Source organism: Atta colombica, unplaced genomic scaffold (genome assembly GCF_001594045.1).
Source record: "Atta colombica isolate Treedump-2 unplaced genomic scaffold, Acol1.0 scaffold302, whole genome shotgun sequence".
NCBI lineage: Eukaryota > Metazoa > Arthropoda > Insecta > Hymenoptera > Formicidae > Atta > Atta colombica.
Window position 1 is genome coordinate 211,060 of NW_017259407.1, and position 22,716 is coordinate 233,775.

Below are 22,716 nucleotides of genomic sequence, written 5' to 3' on the forward strand. Positions count from 1 at the left end.
ATATGATACATGTAAATTGAAATGTTGGAAATGTTGTATATGAATATTGCAAAAGATTGTATACTCATTTACATATATCTATTGTTGTATTTACATATAGGTAGCTTGTATACCTTTATTATTAAATGGTAAAGATGTTGCAGCAGAAGCAGTTACAGGCAGTGGCAAGACGCTTGCTTTTCTTATTCCTCTATTGGAAATGTTACAAGTAATCTTTCATTATGAGTATTTATTTCTCTAAATGTTAAAAAAATGGTATACTTTTTGAAACTTTTACATTATATATAATGTTGATAATATGATGTTTATAAATTACATTCAATGTATTCAAAAAATATTGCTTGTATCTAAAGATACAGCAGACTAAGTGAAAGACTTAATTAATTATAGATATACTTAAAAATAGAAACTAATTTTAATATAATTTCAATATAAAGTGCTTTAATTTATTCTTCTTTTTAACAAATTTAATATAATTTAATAAAACGATTTATTTGTGCTATTCTAAATTTATATAATAGTATTACATATAAAGTAAGCATATGTGTATTTTTTTTGTGTGTATAGAAACGAAATGAAAAATGGAAGACTATGGAGGTGGGAGCAATAATAGTCAGTCCTACAAGAGAATTGGCTATACAAATTAGTGAAATTCTAGAAGAGTTCTTAAAAAGAATTCCATTGTTAAAGCAAGTATTACTGGTTGGTGGTGTGACACTTCAGAAAGATGCAGAAAAGTTAAAGAAAGGAGCAAATATTATTGTTGCCACACCTGGTAGATTGAAAGATATCCTGTCTAATTACATCAATTTGGGTCTGTGTATAAAATCTTTGGTACAGTATCCAGTATTTTTTCACTATCCGATCGATAGCATTAGTATCTTATCCTCTTGTTATTAGATAGTTCATGCTGTTTTTTTTAGCTCAAAATTATATCTAATATATTTGTTGTTATTATATCAATAAAACAAAGTCATAATGCTTCTTTCATTTAATTCGCGATAACTCAGTAAAGAAAAATCTTAGGAATATTTAAAAGAAATGATTTTATAGGGAAAAACTTTAAGCTTTCACTTGGACGGAAAGCTGAAAATTTTCACAAAATTTTTTTTAGGCAAATGACAGACCCAAAGTTAAAAGAAAATTTTTCATCTTTTTCACCTCGTAATTTTCTGTATGTAAAAATAATCAAACTCACAAAAACTCAAAAAACATAATAACTTTTCAAAAGTAGAATTTTCAAGCTTTAAACCGTTTTTTTAAATTTAAATTTCATTATTTTTGACGATATTGTAAATACAATTTTGTGTTAAAAAAATAGCATGAACTTTCTGACCAATATAATATCCAACCCAATATAATATCATTTACACAACATAGTATAGTATACCGAATTATTAATTAGATCTATTAATTAGATTATTAACTAGATTTTATTCTTCTAGGAATTTCTTGTATTAGATGAGGCAGATAGATTATTAGACTTGGGATTCTCGGCGACTTTAGATAATATTTTAAGCTATTTACCACGTCTTAGAAGAACAGGATTATTTTCTGCAACACAAACGAAAGAGCTGGAGCAATTGATCAGAGCGGGACTGAGAAATCCAGCATTAATTGTTGTGAAAGAAAAGTCTAACGTTTCCACGCCTGTAAATTTAAAAAATAGTTTTACGATAGTTCAGCCTGAATATAAATTGCCAGTAATGATAGATTTTATACGTTCAGTAGGATTTAAAACAAAGTACATGATATTTTTACCTACCTGCGCGAGTGTGGATTATTTCAGTCGGGTTATACAAACGTAAGGACATAATTGAAAAATATTAAATATTAAACAGTGTTTTTATATTTGCTTTTCTAAGAAATCGATTTTTTTCTAATTTTCTTTTCTGTCGAAAGTGTAATGGAGTGCGTTTAAGAATTATACACCCAGATAACTCTGATGTACACGTAAACTATAACCTAAAGTTATCTGGACATAATTCCTGACGCACTCATGTGGTATTTTAAATCAAATTTGACAAAATATTCTTTGTATTTAGGGATGCACCGGATATTCAGGAATTATTCAGTATCCGATATTTTTTCACTACCCGTGCGATAGCATTAATATCCAGCAATATGTCCAGCTGAAATTTTAAACTGAAAATTTGCGTCATTGACATAGAATTCTTTTCTTTTCAGCTGAACTTGTTGCACAATTTATGTTTTTGCACAACTATGGTGGTTTATACCGACAATCGAAAAATGCTGAAATATTGTTATGTCATAAAAAAAATTTGTCATAAAAATTTGTAAACCTAAACTTTGAATATTTAGCAACTTTGAAATTGTATTGCAAACAATCCTGTTTTACAGATAATTGTGTGCTTTTCTTTTTTTTTTAATTTTAAAGAATTTGTAATGGATGTCTAGAAAATATTTAATATCTGGCTATTTTCCTACCAATAAGATAATTGTTCTACCACATCCAGTAATTTTACGAGGCATCCCTAATATAAATAGTTGTATTATGTTAATAAACGCGTTACATATATATACGCACGCACACACGCACACACACACACACACACACATTATACGTATATAGACGCATGTATATTTGCAGATTATTACCATCGATAAACGTACTTGCCTTACACGGTAAAATGAAAAGTAAAAGATATAAAGTGTTTGATAAATTTCGATATGCTGAAAATGGCATTTTAATATGCACAGATGTAATGGCTCGTGGAATCGATATATCAGAAATAGACTGGGTGTTACAATACGATCCTCCCAGTACAGCCAGCAGTTTCGTACACAGGTAACATAGTAGGCGTTACATTACATGCATAGAAAACAGATATATCAATATTTTAAAGATATTATTCTCTAAATTGTTATTTTTTTATCGTATAGATGCGGTAGAACTGCGAGAATCGGTAATGAAGGAAACGCATTGCTGTTTCTTCTAGAAACAGAAAGTGCATATGTAGATTTCATTAAAAGAAACCAAAAAGTCGAGCTGCGTCAGATGGAAAGAGACTTAAACGAGGAGACTGTTGATGAATGCTTACAGTGCATGAGGCGGATGCAACAAAAGGATCGACTTATGTTTGATAAAGCCAATCGTGCCTTTGTTTCATACGTGCAGGCGTATAATAAACACGAATGTAATTTAATTCTTCAGTTAAAAGATATTGATTTGGGAAAACTGGCGATGGGTTTTGGTCTTTTGAGAATGCCAAAAATGCCAGAGCTCAAAGGGAAGAATTTATCATCTTTTGTTAGTCCTGAAATTGATGTAAACACAATATCTTATATACATAAACAACGTGAATTATGCAGAATTAAAAAATTGAATGAGTATCAGAGCACCGGTGTTTGGACAAATAATCAGAAAAGATGTAAACAAAACCGAGTGGAATCCTGGTCTGAAACTAAAAGGAGAAAATTCGAGAGACGAGAGAAACGAAATAAACGAAAGGAAAGAAAGGAATTGAAACAACAACAATTTTTAACAATTTCTGATAAAAAGAAAAGAAAACGAATAAACGAGCAGGATGTTGAACAGTTAGCGAAAGATATAGCATTAATAAAAAAATTTAAGAAAAAGAAGGTAACGTGTTTTTTCTGTGTTAAAAAAATAAGCCCTAGTCATTCTACTCTTTCTACTTTTGTACTTTTATATAATGTTTTTATTTAATTGCAGATATCGCAAAAAGAATTTGAAGTGGCTTTTCAAGTATGAAAATGTTTATTACAATATATAATTGTACAAGATACATATGTTAAGAGATGTATTTTTCTCTTGATATAATTTTATGTATGTGTTCTAAAAAAAAATATAGGTATATGTATATATTACATGTAAAATTTGTGTGTAAAATGTAAACGCAGTTAGCATTTCCTTCTGATTCCTTTCCTTTGAGTTCTTCAATGCTTACGTTAACAGATATTTGTATCATTACACAAGTAAATGAAACATAGAAATAGTTATGTATTTATGACAAATGTGACAAATGAACAATATTTATTTGTGTGTACAGGAAATAAGGATCAGAGGAATTTACTTTCATTATCTTTGTTATATTATTAAGATTCAAAGCGCTCAAACGTAACGAGTAAATCAATGTATGTACGCAAAGTCACTTGGTCTCACTTGGTGCTCGTAAAATGCTCTGCGTGGCCGTAGTGCATTTTAGTCAGTAAGTATATCTTCGTTTAGTCTTTAACCCTGTGTGTGTCCCCACTTCGTGGCGGGGCCGGAATAACGCAGTAGAGGGGAATGAAAACTGGTGTGTGTGCGTGTGAATGCCAGCGTATGTTGCCTGTTACTTGCTTGACAGTGTGCGCACCCAAATGTGTATGTGTGTGTGTGTGTGTGTGTGTAAACACACGTAGCTTTTGAAAGGAAGAGACAGTTTATACCTCGAATATGCCCGAGTATTGGTGCAAATAGTTGCTTTGATGATTCATGCACATTTGTATTGTATGTGTATGTCAAGTGAATCATACAAGATAAGTTTGCATTGAAGATACAAGTCTGATGCTCAATTAAGTTATTCTTCATGTTGGAGGATGGAAGAGGAACCGATAAATCGCCCAAAGTGGCTACTGGAACTAGAAAATCGTAAGCAAAAGGTATATTTCAACATGTAATTTGATTTAATTTGATTCAAGAGATGGAAAAGGAATGTAACATAGATACCTATACAAAATTAAGATTGAAAGTTAACAATTGATTGTTTTACATTTGCTCAGCCACGTTTAGCACATGAAGCTGGAGCTGGTGCGCCATGCACAAACTGTAATTCCATGTGTCCTGGTCTTGATCTTCATTTCTGGAGAAAAATTTGCAAGAATTGTAAATGTGGTCGAGACGATCATGATGTTGATGACGATCAATTTCCACAATTTGATCTACTATTTGGATCAAGCGGAAAATTTAAAAAGAAATCCATGCGTAAGTATTTGTACGCGCGTGTGTGTGTACGTGCATGTGTGTGTGTGCGTGTGCGTGCGTGCGTGCGTGCGTGCGTGCGTGCGTGCGTGCGTGCGTGTGCGTTCATTAGAAAAATTGATCTTTAGGATTGCAAGTAAACAATAAGAAACAAAACGATGATGAAACTACATTCGAGTGGGTGCCGCCGGATACAACTAAAGAACTTGCTGTGGATTACATGAAAGCTTTGCCCATGGAGAAATTGCCGATTAAAGGATCAGTTGGTGCTGTTTTGAGAAGGCAGTTGTTGCAGAAACAACTACCGCTTCACGATATCGATTATAAAGTTTGTGATCAACTTAGCGAGCAAGAGCAGAAACAATTTGAAAAATATTTGGAAAACATAAAGAAATATGTAGGGCAAGGCAAAGTGACAAAAGTAAGTAACAAGGCAACTTGATTAATTATTGTTATAGATTTGCACTGTTGCAGATTTGTAAGATGGTACAAGTATCGTAGATATTTATACGATTTATATCAAAGGCTTAAAGCGAATTTTCAAGTTTAACAAATTTATTTTCGTATAATAAAATAGTGCACATTTCGTTTTATATAATATAGAGATATAATTATTTTCACAGATGTTCGGTGCCCGTCCATTCGATCGTTCTCTAATGACACCTGTCAATGCAACTGATATGCAAAAGTGCAGTCCACAGCATAAATCTCATATACTTTCCACTGGTGTTCAATTACGTACGCCGAGTAGCTTCGCCATAAAAGGTCCATATGCTCGTCAAAATAAACAATCCGCTGCTACAGCCATAAATAACAATGAGATCTTAATGAGAAGTACAGAAGAGTACAATTGTACATTGGATGTGTACAACGCCGGTAGCAACATTGCGAGATCGCAACCAATCGAAGGAAAATTGATTTATGAAAACCTTCAACGTGATACCGTATTGCAAGTAGACGAAAAAAATCATGCTGCGGTAGATGACAAAATAGTTAATTCTTCGATTTTCACACATCTCGCTGAGCAAGAAATTGTATCTGCTCGTGAAAAACATACTTGTCGAAATTACGTACCTTACGAAGGAAACGCTTTCGAGCGACACGGAGAGATCCGATCGAATCACGTCGATACCACCATGTGTACCGCAGCACATGATGAAGATATTAATGAGACAGTTTTCTCTGTGGAATCCATTTTTGCGGACGCCCTTCTTCCACCCAGTGCTATACATGCCAATGATATTATCGGAAGCACATTGGACGAAAAGGGATTGATATTTATAAGGGAGAAACTTGCCGATAAATATAATAACACGAAGAATCCAGCAATGTACGCTGTGACTAAATTCTCCCGACCGTTAGACACAGTAAATGACATACGTCCACGTGTTGCTAGAGTTGAGGAAAATAACAGTCCTGCTTGTATCCTGCATGTCGACAAGCCTGTAGGGACGACACTACCTATTATCGCTGGTACGAATTTACTTCCTGCGGCAAGCCTCGTAAAAAAAGCAAAAGAAAAGAGCATTGATCCTTATGAAGCAGAAATAGATAGAAAAATTTTCAATAAAGTCTCTTACTCTCAAATAGTTGACTCAACTATTGTACCTGATAGTATCAAAGGAAACGAACAGAAGTCGCGACGCGACTTGCTGTCGAATAACAAAGCGGCAAATAACGATCCGTTGCAGACGGATACATTTCCATTACAGAAAACGATTTCCATTACGGAAAGCATTATAAGAGATCCCACATCTACGATTCCCACGAATGTCGTTCTATCAACAAAAATAGAAACTCCTGATTCGCAAAATCCTATCGATGTATATACATCCAATCCGTTGCAGGCTAAGTTAAGTAGTTCGGTCCTGCAATCGTCCGTGATATATTCCGAACAATTACAAAATCAAGTGTTCCCTCACATCGTTGGAGATGATATGCAACTTATGAATTCTTTACAAGAGGCCATTGAAGGTTTAAAGATAGACTCGACAAAAATGCACAAGTGCGAAAAATGCCACGACAACATTCGCGTTGGCGACGTAGTCGTAATCGCGGAGAAGGCTAATAACGCGTCCTGGCATCCTGGCTGCTTTGTTTGTTCAGTATGCAACGAATTGTTGGTGGATCTCGTGTATTTTTATTACAAGAATAACTTGTATTGCGGAAGAGATTTGGCCACGTTTCTTGGAATTCCTCGATGTTTCGCTTGCGATGAGGTAAGTGAACCATTTTTCATTATACAATTCTCAAAAATTATATTTTATATACTTAACAATGTTTTTGTTTTCTGCAGTTGATCTTTGTACGGGAGTATACAGTTGCAGAAGGACACAATTATCACGTGAAGCATTTTTGTTGCTGGGACTGTGACATGCCATTGGCTGGGCAACAATATATTACCGAAAACGATCGACCATTGTGCCTTCCTTGTTATCAAAAATCATACGCAAAAACATGCGCTGCTTGTAATATAGTGATTGCTGCTGATCAACAAGGAGTAGCTATAAAAAATTTAAATTTTCATGCAACTCAAGTCTGCTTTTGCTGCTACAGCTGTAAGAGAAATTTACTCAATGGCAGAATGGCGATAAAAAAAGATAAATTGTTTTGCAGTAAAGAATGCATTGCCAAGTTTTTCAACTACTGAATCAATAAGTAAAAAGTCCGTCTTCCAATATGTTATTTTTCTTTTGAGAAAAATACAATTATAAATTCATTGAGAACATAAGTAAGAAATATCAAGTGTTTACTTGCAAAAAAAATTTCCCAAGAATTCCCAAATTTTTTTCAGCTATTTTTTACTCAAAAGTCTAGATAAGATATTAAAAAATTTTCTAATATAACTTTGAAATAAATTGGAATGTAAGCACAAACAAATCATATATTATAAATTAGTACAAAATAGAGATTTTTCACGAGACTACATTTATTATTTTCTATAACTATTTCTATTCTTCTACTAGAAGAATCGTGAAATTCATAATATAGATAAGTATATCAGTAGGAAGTAGTATGACGAAATTATTTTGTTCCACTGGTTTTCTTGATGAAAAGTCGCAAACACATGAGAATGTCACAAATATATGCGGATGTATATATATATATATATATATATATATATATATGCCATACATATGGCTAACAGATTGTCAATCTATTTGCATTATAATTTTAAAGAAAAACGCTGAAAGAAACAAATATTTTTAGAAAGAGATGGAATTTAAAAATATTTCAAAAATTTCTCATTTTCAATAATAAAAAAAAAGGGAAAAAAAAGAAATCCTCTGAGAATTCTAGAATTTTCCAGGTATAAGTAAATATAAACCTTGAGTAAATATAAAAGGTAAATGTGCCATACTAATTATTAAGAGTTAAAAAAAAAATGGAACCGTAATTAGTGTATGTTGTGCTCTATATTCCGTCTCGCACAAATATTGTGTAACATGATAAAAGTACCAACATCTTGAAATTTTACGGCGCAAATCAATTATAATTCAATCATTTATTGGATATAAGCAATTGTTAAAAATATTTAGCTCAATGTGTTTTGATAAAAAGAGCCAAGCAAGTGATTCGTCACAAATTTTTACTTTTAAGAAATACAATAACTTACCAAGTATTCTCTTTCCTTTCTTACTTAGTAATTTAGTTGGATGCATTTTGATATTGTAGACTGAAGAGAAAGATATGACTTTTCCTTACTTTTTATAATTATATTTGAAGATATGAAAGATTAATAATATCTATGTTCTCGATTTGCTTTTTCCAATTGCTGTCTTTAACATTAACTGAAGCTGCATCTAGATTTGAAAATAATTTTTTTTATCTATACATTATACGCTACAAATCAATTTCTAATATGTAGTTAAAAATATAATGTTATTTTTTCCATTTAAGAAAAATGCATCATTCATTTCAATCATTTGGTAGTATAAATCTGATAGAATTTCTTGTTTTTACGTTTAGTATTTTTCTTTATGTACACAATTATCATTATTCGTACCAAATAGGTTATACAAATTCCAGTGTTATACAAATTCCAAAATCACCTTCTTCGTATACAAGCTATCAGCAACTTATCTATAAGTAGGGAATAAGTCAATACAATGAAAATAAAAATTTGTCTCCGTATTTTCACATATCAAAATATCGCGTGTTCACTCAGTCCTGTCACATTATCTTTTCTAGGCACGTAGATGCGCGTGAGGAGCGCGTTGATGGATTGCATTTTATTTATAAATGTAATGCTTGTTGGAGAAGAAATGTACTGATAAATGTAGTGGCTGCTAGAGAAGGTAGCTCGATATAATGACATTTCTGACCAATGTTGTTGATGTCACACGCGGTACATGAAAATTACTATATATAATAATTGATCGATAACTGCACACTATAATGAGAGAAACATGATAACGAATATGATATATGAAAATTTAAAAACACAAAACAGTCTACATAGATGTGGACATAGATGTCTACAGGACAGCGTTCATGTGTACACACACACACACACACACACACACACACGCGCGCGCGCGCGCGCGCGCGCGCGCGACATAACATGATTGGCACTTGTTCTCTGATGTTTAAATACTTAGGCCGGAATCAGATTACGTATTGAAGAATGAAAGATTGAAGTTTGGATCAGAACAAAAGAAGCCAAAATTTCTTTGTCTTCATTGGTGAAATTTCAATCTTTAATCTTTAATCTCAATCTTCAATACATAGTCTGATTCCGACCTTATAGCGAATTCGGCAGACCGTACTAGTGCACACCGAGTGCGAACTTTTTCAGTGCCACGCATTCGGTTTATGCACACTGTTTCAATGCGTTAACATTATCGTAATCGGCAAATGGAAACTGTGTAATGCTGAATTTATATTTAGGCCAATTGAATGAACTGAACGAGTTTAAAAAATGTTGCATCGACATTTCTGACAGTGCAATTTGGCATAGCATTAAAGTAGTTCTGCACTCGCAGAACATGTTAGAGCAGCACTAGAGCGAAGTCAGTGCATGTGTGCCGAATTCGCCGTTAAATTATTTATATTATAATTATATTCAATATTTATGGATCATGAGAGTATGTTATGTCCTCTATTCCGAATCACTATCAACAACAGTTTGAATACGCCTAAAAGTGTTATGTTCTCGATATCGTGATGATGTGTTTGAAAGTATCTTTTTAACAGTATCCATATTTCTTCGTGCGCGCGTAATTCGTCCTGAAATAAAAACAAATTCAATGTTGTGCGCAATGCCCATTATATAATAAATATAATATAGATAGACAAAATTGTAATATTAACCTTCAGATATAATGTTCGACATATCCAATTCAGATACCTCCTTTATCTTTTCATTCTCTTCTCTCACACGTTTACATTTTTCCAACGATGGTTTACCACTAACACCGTTTTTCTTTAATAATTCCTTCAGACGATTAACTTTTGCAGCATTATTCCTACAATCGGCCCAAATGCGATTGTACGATTGAACTTTCACACCAGCAATCTTTAAATATTTCTTCAATTTCTGTATCTGTTTATTTACTTTCTGAAAATTTGACATACAACAGTAAAAAAATACATCCAAGTTTATATCATTGTAGGATCTATCTATTAGAAAGAAACTTACATCATTACTACGGCTTCCCTTTCCACTTTTCACAAATCTCTCTTCTTTTCTGGAATTATTATCACTTTCATCATCTTTATTGGACGATTCTGTGTTCGATAATTCTTCTTGCAGTCCATTCTTAATTTCAGTTGTTTTATTAGCTTTCTCTGCTGCAGTCATATCCTCATCGTCGGACATTAGACATTCGGTATTTTTTGGATGAGAACTTCTTATACCTCGTTTTTTTTTTGATTCGACCGAGCGATGTTTGTCAGTTATCGATTTTCTCGTAGCTGGAGATTTTGTCGTTTTCTTTTTCGTCCGTGGACTATAATCCTCGTCTGAATTGCTATTCTGACTGTCCTCTGATTCAGAAATCTTCAATTTACTAAAACTTGTTCGCGAACCTTTTTTCTTCGCTGCTTTTTCCCTGCTTTTTTCCGATTTGATCTTCAATGTATCAGCGATCTGTTGCAAATCAGGCTTTTCTTCTTCTGATGAACAATCTAATTCTGACTCATTTGGCTCTGCATTCACGATTATTGTCTTCGGTCGTGGTTTCACATCTTTTTCATCTTCACTCTCAGAACTAGATTCTTCCCTGTCACTCGCACATTCCACGAAAAGCTCCAGTCCATCTACCACTTCTGTATCGATAGTACATTTCTTAGCGATATGTCGTTTTTTCATTTCATCCTCCTTGTTATTTTCTTCTCTAGTCATTGTTTTACCATTTTCTTCTTTAATCTCATCTCCTGTTCTTTCTTTCTTGTTTTCAGGAATAGATATCATACTTGCATTTGTAATAGACTTTTGAAATGAATTATCCTATTTTTATTAAGAAAAATTAATTAAAACACACATAATAATCTGTTTATTGTATAACTATTAAAATCATCTAATAAACGGAATGTTTCATCATATTCAAGTTAACTTCAATATTACAAAATGGTGAGTTTAAATATGCTACGAAATATCAGACAGAAAATATATCTAAAAGCTAAAAAAATTGTTATGCATGACAGAAAGAAGGACATTATATAGACAAGATACTTACAAACATAATAGGTAAGAATGATAAAAAAAACACAATATTATAAAAAAAGAATAATTTTCTCAGATTTCATTAGTAATATTGTATATTATTGTATTATTACCATGTTTTCCACAATTTCCTCCTTAATACTTATTTCTCCAGAATTTTTGTTTAAAGTAATATTATTCTCAGTTTTTCTTTCATTTTTTTGCTTCAAATTATCTCCTTGTTTCTCCTTTTTCTTCCCATCCGTGTCTGATTCAGATAGAGATATCTCTTGTACACTTTGCTGATTTTCTTGATACAATTTATATTTTTCCACTTTCACATAGCATCTCTCTATATTATTTTTTTCTGAAATAATTTCAGAGTTCTCGCTCTCTAATATTTCTTCCGACTGTTCATTAAATAAGCATTGGCGTTTTTTAGATAAATCTATTTCATCTTCAGAATCTCTTGGCCTTTTTTTTGAACTATCATCTACAGAAGTAGACGATAGTTGTAGTCTATCCATATCTTCTGCCTCAATTTCACTGTGATCAGATTCTATCATTTTAATAACAATAATCTGAAATAATGGAATATTTTATAGCTAAGCATAATATTATAAATGTTAGATGTAGAAAGCAAATGACAAATTGTATGTATGACTGTTTAGGAAAATGTATGTATCGAAAATTATTACAAGCAAAACATAAATAACAAACTCTCACATTTTAATTTGATAAGAAGAAATTTTATTTCATACTGAGCATTATTTATTTTTCAATGACGAAATGTATCAAGGATATGTTTCAACGATGTATGTATGGATTGATCTTTTTTTTAATTGTGCACATCGAATGACGTTCCGAGTTGATTGGAAAAATTGTTTCTCGTTCACAATCAATGGTGTGGAAAGAGAATTTCAAGTTTTTGCAGTTGTACAAATGATCCAATTGTCGATTTCTGTCCTACAAATTACACATGACACCTCGTGCGGCGAAATGTCGATAATTCTAAATTCTATGTGTATTGCAACTTCACCGCACAGATATTAACACATTAATCATAAAATCTAATGTCATATAAGTGATCATGTAAGTGCGTATGTGGGGCGTGTGTAGGGCATATGTGTACATATAATATATACATACATATATGTATACGTTTGCGCGGCAAAATATACACGCAGTGATCCTGGGTTGCCAGATTTTGGCGCCTTTTATACTACGAAAGTCTAGAGAAATAATATAGTATACGTAACGTATATTGTAGCATTTCTCTAGACTTTTGTATACATTTCTTTTCAAGAATAAGGCTCCTGAAATGGATCATGCATGGGATTTAGCTGTTACTTTATGTTGAAGCGCCTCTATGTCCACAAAATGTGGATCTTGAACTATGTAGTCAATGTCCATGATCCGATCGGTAATGTTCGATTTTTTGGTATTCTTCGCTGTCCACGAATTTCGGTCCGTTAGATAGATAGATAAAAACTGTAAGTTGTTCATAGACTTATAAGATAGACGGAGCATTCATATGAAGCTGAAGACTTGATAGAAAGAGAAAGAAATAATCGTGGAATAATTCTCTTCTTTTCTAGTGATGAATTGATTGGTCGTCGCGGCAAGCTGAGAAGTGGCAACGAAGATAGACGTTTGTGGTTTTATAGTCAAGCTGATTGGCTCCCCACCGCTCACTATAAAAGAGAGAAACAACTATACTGGTCAACTATACTAACTAGTCTGGAGTAGAGCTGTCCTTCAATGTCTTCAGCTTCTCTCGTATAAACGCTCCGTTTATTTTATAAATCTATGAAATTGTTTTGTAACAATTTCATAGGACTTATTACAAGCGCCGATAGATTGATTGTTCGTCTTTGTCTATCTAACGGATTGAAATTCGTGGATGTAGCAAAGAATATAACCAAAAAACATTACCGACCGGATCATGGATATTGACTACATAGTTTAATGTCTACATTTTGTGAACATAGAGGCGTTTCGAAATAAAATAACAGCCAAATTCCGGGTATGGCCGCTCTTAGGCTTCTCTCTGCTAACACAACATTCGATCATATTTGGTATTTGCAATAACATAAAAATTATTTCTGAATAGCCTTGGCTTACAATAATTTATAATTGATTTACAATGAGAAATAATTTACAAAGTTTTCTATACAACTATTGTACATAATATGACATACACATTAAACACTGCGTTTACATTACGTATAAAGCATTAAAATAGATTTTCATTTAAGAAAATAAAAAATATACATGATACATTTAAATTCATTCAATCGTGTAATTTTTTATGCAAGATGATCAATTGTTTTTTGATTACGATGATTTATAGTTCGACCATTTTTTTGTGAACTCTAATACTTTTATTCTTTGTTCCTCAAAACTTTGTCTTTTTGGTTTCCGCCAAAAGTTATGATTCAAATCCAACATTCCTCCTATTATTTCCTAAAAGATAAAAAAAAATTACATATAAACACGCACGCTACGCATATCATACGTATCAATTTATATTTATAAATGAAAATTGAAGTTTTTTCAAGTGAATAATTTCAACAATCGTATCTCACCTTGGCAAAATTTTGCGGAAACATTTCTTCGTCCTCGATCACATGAGCATAGCCAGGATGTGAAGCAAATTCGACCATAAAGTAAGATAAACCATTTGGTATAGCATGACGTATACCTTTACCTCTTAAATCAATAATTTTTTTGTTCATGGACCATTCAGTTTCACACTCCAACAAAGCTTTCTGTAAAACGAAAAAAAATGTTCAAATAATATAAAAGTTGATTTAAAATACGGTAATATCTTTATATTGTAACAAAATGATTTATTCACCTTAAAATATATTGGTGACAACTCGCCAATTTTTTTCGGTAGCGGAATACACTCTAATTGCATATGTGAAAATTTACTATGTGTTTTATACATTTCAAAAAATATCGGATAAAAATCTTCATCCGTAAACATTTTTGTTAATTTTCTTTTGAATTCCTGTAAAAAGAAATGCATCATGCAATTTCATATTGTCATGTCAAAGATCAATAGATGGATAGATTGGATATTAAATACATAAGTAAGAATTACCATCAATCTATCCCATACATCTTCATCTAATTGCAATTGACACGGCACATGCTGTACAGGTGTTAATATACAATGACCAGTACTCAAGGAAGTACAAGCAGGCAAGCTTAAGCAAATCACAGAGTCCATTGTAACGACCATATGCTTTAACATATTTTTCGAATCAAGGCACCACGAACAATTATCCATACATTTAGATAAATTCTTATGTTCTTTAATTGCCTGTGCACGATCCCACTTGTCTTGTCTCGCTTCCGAATCTGTTCGTGCAATTTGTCGTTCAAATGTATCATCCATATGTTCGATATTCTGCAAAGAAAGATATTATTTTCAATTTCCATATTCGTATCATTTTCACTCGGTCAATTTACCTTGGAAGCGAGTTTAGCGAAGATTGCTTCATCTTCAATTGTGGATCTTCCTTTCTCTCGTTGAAACTGCAATAAAAATTTATGTTATGTTGCGTTAAAATCTTTCGAGATTCTAATTCGTTTGGATAATTTACCATTTCTTGTAAAGAATATTTATCATCGTCTGCAAAATGGCGTACTCTCTCGCCGGAGATATGTGTTTCGGCAGTTTTTTTGTTTCTGTAATTTTCCCATTTAGATTGATTTCTGGGTTGTATCGGTCTTGCAGTACCTAATACGTACATTTTTATATGTAATTTCAATGTGGACAATTATTTATTTTCATTTATTTGAAACGAAAGATATGTACCTTTTGCATCGGTTCTTGTGAGAATTACATTCTCCTCTTGTACCTTAATATTACAAGATGTAACATGTTTTCTTGTATGTTCCAACTGGATTTTTAGTTGCGCTGCTAATTCCTAAATAAATAAATCATTCATTTCAAGTAAATTCAAGATGTAAATAAGTTAAAAATAAACAGCATTTAATAGAACAGCAAGCATACATCATCACCCATTAATTCAGCTTTTATAATACTTGCTGCTAATTTATTAATTTCCGCGTCGGTCAAAACACCAACGCCTTTATCTATTCCATTTGTACTATTAATATTCCATAAATTGATTTTTGGCTCAGACACAGGTAATTCGGTAATTAGATATCTCTTTTCACTACTCTTATCTTTTTTCCAATTTTTTATACGACTACTATTGACAGGTAAAGTCTGTTGATAATAATTGTCGTTGTCTTTAGGTTTGCGATAGGTTCGCTTCAATTCTGTGTGATGTTGCAACGAGTAGTCAAGTGTATTATATTTTCCAGCACAGTCCTTACTTCTAGATCTTGATTTAGAACGTTTTCTTATTCTTGGATTGGAAATTCTATGAGAATCTCTATCATTTTTATCATTGTAACAACTTTTATGATACGATTTATTCTGTTGAGTATTTGACATTCTTTCCGCTTCAACTATCATTGTTTGTATAGTTTCTAGAGACTAAAAATTTAATTTTATTTATGTTATTAATAATTAATCTATTTTGTATATATATATATATATATTCGTGTGTGTGTGTGTGTATATATATATATATATATATATAAACGAATTGTTTTTTTAATTAACTTACACCCCAACGTTCGGCAGCTACTTCCTCTAAACATTTATTGTCACGTAAAGCTTGTTCCTCGACACGTCGAAGACTCTTTTTTAGCCAATTTACATCCAAAATCTTTGGATTATCAAATCTATCTGGATTATTTTGAGGTAATCCATCGCCTCCAGCTTTCCAATATGGATTTAATTCTCTGTTACTTTGTCCCGGTTTATTTAAAAAAATCTCTTTGTCTTTTTCTTTTAATTCTTGTAATTTCACATTAGGCTTCGATAAATATGGAATAAAACTTTCCACATTCATCCATTCCTCCCTTTTAATCTGATTTTCTTGTACTCTACAATCAACAACTTGATCTTCAGCCTTTCTCTCTACCCATTCGAATTTTGCGCTATCATCGCTTTTCTAAAAAAAAAATTTGTGTTATATAATTACATCTTATATATTACAAGTTTGTTAATAACTAAAAATTATAAAATCTTTAATATTCACACTGCTTGAAGATGAATACTTCCTCTTTTTCTTATGTTTTTTATTTCCTCTTTTATCTTTTTTCTTTTTAGATTTAAACTTTTTGCTTGATTTTCTATGGACAAATGAGTCAATATCTTCATTACTGTATTTGAGTTTGTCAATTTTCTCCTGTTGAAAAAAAAAAGTACATTCTTGTAGAAAAGCTGCTCTTATAGCATATATCATATGCACTGTCGAAAAAGAGCATTCCGACGCCTCAGATTTACATCGCCGAACACAACTAAAAAAAGGTAATTATTTAGAATAGCCTCCCCTTCCCCCACCTAAAATCTCAATAAAAATCTACTCATTCGACGCGTTTTCATTCAAACGAAAAAATCTGACAAAAAAAAAAACACGATGGTGACCTCGTGAATCGAATTATTAAGCGTTAAAGTTACAGACTTTAGAGGTTAGAGGCTTTTTGCCATTTCGACTCAATATAGCGCTATATATACGTTCTGCTTTAATTACACAAATTCTCTGCTTCACAAACACAAATTCAAATGCTAATGCAAAAAAATTGTATGCTTAAAACAGGCAAAGAGTGTCCGCTTGGAATATTTCTAACCCATGAAGACATTGGTGACGGGAATGTGAGAACAATCTTTTTAGAGCTTTTACTGCTGCAGTAAAAGCTCTAGGCTGCAACTTCTAGACGGTTAGACAAAGTAACAGAGAATTGAATCCATATTGGAAAACTGGAGGCGATTACCCCAAGCGGGTAGGATATGTTATTTTTTTTTGTTCGGGGCGTAGCTCTTCTGAAGAATTATTGTCATCATATTGTCTCTGTGATAGATTTCCTAACCTCAAAAATTATCAACTTTAACTTTTAATATCTCAGATCACGGGGCAGATCACAATGCTTTTTTTTGCCAGATTCTTTCATTTCATGCAAAAATGTATCGAATAAGCTTAATCTTATTGAAGTAGATTGTGCTAAACTATATAATTACCTTCATCAAAATCGAATATGAAGCCCGTATTATAAATAAACAATTTTTCGAAATTTATGAAAGAAAAAAACATTGATTCTTGATATTTATAATAATAATATCGCATTTACAAAATAAAATAAGAATTACCATAATGCTCGCTTGACGTACGCTATAGTCTGAGAAATTTGTCTTCTTTAGCAAAAGAGTAGAGATCCTCTAATAGCTGCATTCAGCGGACTTTTCGGAACATGGAACAGAGGATAAGGAGATTCACATAAAAGGAATAGGGAACAGAGAACAGAGAATAATTTCAACCTATCAGAAATTATGTATTGTGGAATACACAGTTTCTGATAGGTTGAAATTCTTATTTTCTGTTTTCTGTTCCTTTTATTGTGCGGAGCACCTTATAATAGAAGTTTATGGACCTAGGACCAGAGATAAATCTGAGAGAGGATATAACGGTCCAAAACTTGTAACCGCGCACTACTGCCTTCTGACAAAGTGGATATAAATTACATAGCAACGTCCATTTTTCTTAGGATACATTTTTCAAGGCTGGAGATGATAAATCGATATTTGATTCATATGATTGTACTATAAAGTTTGTTCGCGTCGCATGCTCCAACATAGTTCCTACTCACTCTAATGAGGGCATTGGAGTGAGAAAGAGCATTTTATATGAACCAAGTATCGATTTATCATTTCCAGCCTTGAAAAATGGACTACATATAATAGGTATCCTAAGAATCACACGGTGTGGAAAACGACTGCGGAATAGAGAATGCGTCATAGAATCAATCAGCATTATTCTGTGCTATTCCGCACTTTTCCATCACGCAAGTTTTGTATGCATATGGTGCGTCAAAAATATATCCAGAGTAAATATAATTTAAAAACTACTAACTTCATGTTAATAATTCGTTTATTAAAATGAAATATAATTTTTCGAAACAATTATCACTATTGTATTTAATGTTATTGTAGTTAATGTATAGTATTTAATGTTTTACAATTAATATTTATAATCTCATAATAATTTTTTGAACTGCTTTAACGCATTTACTATCATTTTTTTGCATCGTATGAACATAGCACACAAAACTGACGTGATTAGAAAAGTGCGGAAAAGGACACACTAAAATCGCACTAACGTATCATTGTTTTTTTTATGTTGGTATCTATATTTATATGCACTCAGATTTTGTTTCATTTTGTTTCATTCGTTTCGAACATTACGCAATTCTATCATATCAGCATCAAATCATTTTAACCTCTCAAAATACGACGGTTTATTACAAGGCAATGACGCACTCGCTATTCCGCAACATCAAATGTGGAATAGCGCTGAAATAGTTGTTTCAATGACGCATTCTCTATTCCGCAGTTCTATTCCGCACTGTGTGATTTCACCTTAAGAAAAGTGGACGTTGCTATGTAGATGATGTTTACATCCCCTTTGTCAGAGGGGAATATGCGCGGCAGCAATTTGCGGTGTTACAGGTTTTGGGCCGTCATGTCTTCTCGCAGGTTTCTCTCTGCTAAGACACAGAGACATTACATTAGCCTAGTTTCCATCGAGGGAAGCCAATCAACTATAGTCGAGTATTCCCTTGTCGTTCAACTGTAATAGGGGAATACTCGTTTGTAGTTGGTTGATTTTTACATTCTGATTCGATTTAAACCCTCGGTGGAACTAGGCCACTGTATTTCACTGTAAAAGTACTTGTTGGGACGCAGTTTAGTTTCATAATGTAACAGCAGAATGCATTGTAGTCTTCCATTCTATTCTTATAATTATATTTAGCGTATCAATAATAGATATATGATTTTTATTTAGACTTAAATTATATATTTTCAGAATTGATTTTTTCAGAATTTTTGAAGGTTTTATTGGAAAATAAGTACAATAAAAATAACTTTTTGAAAAGTTGGTAACATTGACATATTTTACACGTTCCTATTTAGCTTTTCATTATGTCGAGTAGTGTAACACTTTGTCATGTTTGGAACACTTTGTGTAAGACACAATGTTAAGAGGGGAACACAAACGCTTTGCACACACATGTGCAACACATAACACATAACATATAATAACAAAATGTATCAATCAAATTTCTTTCCTTTCCATGAAATAAAGTACTCAGATTGGTTAAATTTCTTATGCATTATGTGTTATGCGTTATGCAAGAGTCTGTGCTCTTCGCTTTACACTGTGTCATTTGTGTACGTTGAAAACCTTAGTACGTTAGAAAACCTTAAGATTTCAATATCAGGTAACACGGCACCGGAATATACGGCTCTTGATAGGTTGAAATCTTAATATTTACTCCTATTTTTTTGAAAATGCCTGATTATTTCTACTTCCATTTCACAAAGTCAGGCCGCAGCACAGACTTTTGCATGACATATAATGCATAAACGAATCAATAATCAGAAATAATCTTTCCTTTCCTCCCATTCCATTGGAAAAGAAAAATTTCGATTGATTGATTCTCTTATGCACTATGCATTATGCGTTATACAAAAGTCTATGCTGTGGCCATTCGCTTCCTTCCCTTCTCTTCTCTCTTACTTCATGGATGATGGATATCAAGGATAATATAAATAAAGAGACGAAGACGGTGTTTGTGTCGGAAATAAAAATTGAATCAATGATGAACGATACTTTAGAATTGGATTATGCTGAAATGCTTCGTTACATAGGTTTAGTTGTATCGGACGGTAAGCGTCCTAAATTTTTACGTTTGCATTTATGTTACGTGCATTATATTAGCATTGAATCGTCAACGAAAATTCTGGCCAACAAGTTTCACGTGTCTGTCCTTTCGCTCTAGATTGCTTAAGTTCGGAAATGATAGACGGTGTACCGATACGAAAATTATTTATCAGTAATTTGGCTGAAAGGGTTTGTTTCTTTCAATTTTTAAACTAAATTTGTTCGTTGTTTCCTGTTTCTTCTTCTTACCTCGTACTTTTTTCCTTCTTCACGATCGTTTTATCAATAATCATGTTATTTTTCACATTCATGATATGTCTTGTCTCTTTCAAGTTTGTGTTGCCATTTTGGGTGACAGAAAGCATAAAAGGTAGGTAAGAGGCAAAAAGGCAAGAAATAAAAAGTTGTAAAAAATAACAGGAAACAAAGAGCATATTGTAGATGATTACAATTAATGCAGTAAGCATCTTAACATTTTAACAATCTGCTAATACAATTGTACTGTATTTGTTTGATTTGTCTGACGAATTTTATTTTAGACAACTTTCAAGGATTTACGTGACTACTTTTCTATGTATGGAAATGTTGAGAGTTGCTATTTACGTAGAAACCATGGGAAAAGCAACTATGCGTTCGTCACATTTACCAAAGTGGCAGATGCAATAACGTAAGTTTCAAGGAGGCTGTACTAGCAAATTACTGACAAACAATGGTGGTTTGTAACCAATTGTTTGTAGAGCGATGCAAGATGGGAGTAGGAAACGAATAAGATTGCATAATAGAGATTTAAGAGTGATGGCTGCAGATTCTTGGCATCAACCTGACAGTATGGAACAGAGATTGTATAATGTAGGAAAAGAGTTGAATAAAATTTCTGAAAGAAAGGAACAATACGTTCACAAGTATCTGCAAAATGATACTGAAAATGTATCCATCCATATGCTGAATGACGATTGCTTAAGACATATCTTCCTATTTTTGCCAATAGTAGACAGAGTTCGTATAGAGATAGGTGAGTTTAAGCATAAGCATTTTAAAGATTTTATATTTCTGTGAGACAGATTGTATTGGTTTACTTCTCTATACTAGGAGATGGACCTTTTGTATATTGTTTCACCATTATATTTACAGTTTGCAAACGCTGGAGAGATTTAAGCCAAGATTCATGGCATATGATAAAAACATTGGATCTCTCACCTTCTACATGGGGTTTCTCGCACACCCATATGATTCATACAGCTTTACTTCGTAAAATATTGCTGAAATGTGGCAGATTCTTAACGCGAATAGATCTAGATGAGCCACTTCATTATTTAAGTCAAAGCACATTAACTATTATTGGAAAATTTTGTCCTAATCTTACGTGTATCAATATTACCGCATTAACAGTTTGTGCATCAGGTATACGTACATTAGCAAATAACTGTAGAAACATAATCAAATTTTGTTTAGGACCATCCACCTACAGTTGTGATAATGAATTAAAATATCTCTTCAAGTTAAATCAAAACTTGGAGTGTCTTGTGATAACCAGAAATAATATTTTGGGTAAATCCTTATTATGTTTGCCAGAGCAAACTATGCATACAATTATATTAGACCGCTGCGACTATCTTCAGGACAATCATCTTTCAATGGTAAATCAATTCTTTTTCGCTAATTAATCACAATAAGATACATGTGAAAGTTCAGAGAATGGAAAGTTACTTTTCAAAAGTAACAAGTTACTAGTTACTGATTTTTAAAAGTAGCTTGTTACAGTTACTATTACTTAAAACGTAACTATTCGTTACTTTTTTTTAAATCAGTCCATCAATCTAAAAATAAACACTAAAATACAACCAGTTTAAAAAATACTTGTATACTAATATTTTTTATTCAAATGTTGATAAAAGCAATATACAACAATGACATTAACTTTATTTTTGTTGTTGTTTTTTTAAACAATTTCGTAATTCTGAAATACCTAGGATTACAAAATCATTATGTTTTTTAAGGAATAAAAGTGAAACTTTACATAGCAAGTCATTTATCGTCACGAATGAGTCAAGTCTTAATTGAATGAATATACAATATGTATTTGGAATTCTACAATCTATACACCAATTAAATTTTCAATCTTGAAACGCTATTCGGCTGATATTTTTCACAATAAATTTTTCATACTTTAATGTTTTTCAACTTAAATATATTATTAAATTACTTGTAAAATTAATCTGTCATTACTATTTCATTTTTAATTAGGATTGCGTTTAAAGATAGAAAATTTAAATGGCACACAATTTGCAATATTTGATATATATATATATATA

At 32.3% G+C, this 22,716-nt stretch overlaps 5 protein-coding genes across 12 annotated transcripts in view; 3 read left to right on the plus strand and 2 right to left on the minus strand.

Annotated features, from left to right (window-relative positions):
- LOC108690273 (probable ATP-dependent RNA helicase DDX55 homolog) overlaps positions 1-3,736 on the plus strand; it is a 4,188-nt gene extending 452 nt beyond the window's left edge. The window contains exons 2-7 of the mRNA XM_018197473.1: positions 101-208; positions 568-834; positions 1,446-1,804; positions 2,612-2,809; positions 2,905-3,604; positions 3,698-3,736. Coding sequence (XP_018052962.1) covers positions 101-208; positions 568-834; positions 1,446-1,804; positions 2,612-2,809; positions 2,905-3,604; positions 3,698-3,736 — 1,671 coding nt within the window. The remainder of the gene's footprint in view (positions 1-100; positions 209-567; positions 835-1,445; positions 1,805-2,611; positions 2,810-2,904; positions 3,605-3,697) is intronic.
- A 133-nt stretch (positions 3,737-3,869) lies between these two features.
- On the plus strand, positions 3,870-7,669 carry LOC108690276. Its single transcript, XM_018197480.1, has 6 exons — positions 3,870-4,193; positions 4,566-4,629; positions 4,750-4,951; positions 5,077-5,369; positions 5,572-7,167; positions 7,245-7,669. Exons 1-6 carry the CDS (start codon positions 4,162-4,164, stop codon positions 7,596-7,598), a joined length of 2,541 nt encoding a protein of 846 aa, XP_018052969.1. The 5' UTR covers positions 3,870-4,161; the 3' UTR covers positions 7,599-7,669.
- Positions 7,670-8,872: 1,203 nt separating this feature from the next.
- LOC108690277 (HIRA-interacting protein 3-like) lies at positions 8,873-12,876 on the minus strand. 2 transcript variants are annotated; one of them, XM_018197481.1, is made up of 5 exons: positions 12,744-12,876; positions 11,729-12,175; positions 10,590-11,399; positions 10,262-10,508; positions 8,873-10,177 (listed from the first exon to the last, which is right to left on the minus strand). In XM_018197481.1, exons 2-5 carry the CDS (start codon positions 12,158-12,160, stop codon positions 10,050-10,052), a joined length of 1,617 nt encoding a protein of 538 aa, XP_018052970.1. In that variant the 5' UTR covers positions 12,161-12,175; positions 12,744-12,876; the 3' UTR covers positions 8,873-10,049. The 2 variants fall into 2 exon arrangements, with proteins under 2 accessions (XP_018052970.1, XP_018052971.1); XM_018197482.1 differs by lacking the exon at positions 12,744-12,876 and adding an exon at positions 12,321-12,691.
- Positions 12,877-13,544: 668 nt separating this feature from the next.
- On the minus strand, positions 13,545-17,922 carry LOC108690274 (CWF19-like protein 2). Of its 6 annotated transcripts, none has more exons than XM_018197477.1 (11): positions 17,704-17,780; positions 16,724-16,985; positions 16,247-16,636; positions 15,658-16,113; positions 15,424-15,535; positions 15,209-15,345; positions 15,075-15,140; positions 14,704-15,012; positions 14,455-14,610; positions 14,183-14,365; positions 13,545-14,060 (listed from the first exon to the last, which is right to left on the minus strand). In XM_018197477.1, exons 2-11 carry the CDS (start codon positions 16,928-16,930, stop codon positions 13,932-13,934), a joined length of 2,145 nt encoding a protein of 714 aa, XP_018052966.1. In that variant the 5' UTR covers positions 16,931-16,985; positions 17,704-17,780; the 3' UTR covers positions 13,545-13,931. The 6 variants fall into 6 exon arrangements, with proteins under 6 accessions (XP_018052966.1, XP_018052965.1, XP_018052968.1 ...); XM_018197476.1 differs by having other exon boundaries at positions 15,622-16,113; XM_018197479.1 differs by lacking the exon at positions 17,704-17,780 and adding an exon at positions 17,833-17,922 and having other exon boundaries at positions 13,932-14,060; positions 15,622-16,113; positions 16,724-16,873.
- A 2,365-nt stretch (positions 17,923-20,287) lies between these two features.
- Positions 20,288-22,716, plus strand: part of LOC108690280 (F-box/LRR-repeat protein 7-like) — a 3,816-nt gene continuing 1,387 nt past the window's right edge. The window contains exons 1-5 of one of the 2 annotated variants that reach the window (XM_018197487.1): positions 20,288-20,409; positions 20,523-20,593; positions 20,944-21,071; positions 21,142-21,416; positions 21,536-22,041. In XM_018197487.1, coding sequence (XP_018052976.1) covers positions 20,340-20,409; positions 20,523-20,593; positions 20,944-21,071; positions 21,142-21,416; positions 21,536-22,041 — 1,050 coding nt within the window. In that variant the 5' untranslated portion in view covers positions 20,288-20,339. The remainder of the gene's footprint in view (positions 20,410-20,522; positions 20,594-20,943; positions 21,072-21,141; positions 21,417-21,535; positions 22,042-22,716) is intronic. The other variant, XM_018197488.1, reaches the window with a different exon arrangement.

Bases quoted from the DNA above. Each gene is read 5' to 3' on its own strand.
- LOC108690276 (XM_018197480.1), top strand. From the start codon at position 4,162: ATGCTCTGCGTGGCCGTAGTGCATTTTAGTCA. The intron at 4,952-5,076 runs GTAAGTATTTGT...ATTGATCTTTAG, and splicing joins ATTTAAAAAGAAATCCATGC to GATTGCAAGTAAACAATAAG. The intron at 7,168-7,244 runs GTAAGTGAACCA...TGTTTTCTGCAG, and splicing joins GATGTTTCGCTTGCGATGAG to TTGATCTTTGTACGGGAGTA.
- LOC108690277 (XM_018197481.1), bottom strand. From the start codon at position 12,160: ATGATAGAATCTGATCACAGTGAAATTGAGGCAGAAGATATGGATAGA. The intron at 11,400-11,728 runs GTAATAATACAA...TAATAAAAATAG, and splicing joins AGGAAATTGTGGAAAACATG to GATAATTCATTTCAAAAGTC. The intron at 10,178-10,261 runs GTTAATATTACA...TTTTTATTTCAG, and splicing joins GTCGAACATTATATCTGAAG to GACGAATTACGCGCGCACGA.
- LOC108690274 (XM_018197476.1), bottom strand. From the start codon at position 16,930: ATGATATATGCTATAAGAGCAGCTTTTCTACAAGAATGTACTTTTTTT. The intron at 16,114-16,246 runs GTAAGTTAATTA...TTAAATTTTTAG, and splicing joins TAGCTGCCGAACGTTGGGGT to TCTCTAGAAACTATACAAAC. The intron at 14,366-14,454 runs GTGAATAAATCA...TTCGTTTTACAG, and splicing joins TGTCACCAATATATTTTAAG to AAAGCTTTGTTGGAGTGTGA.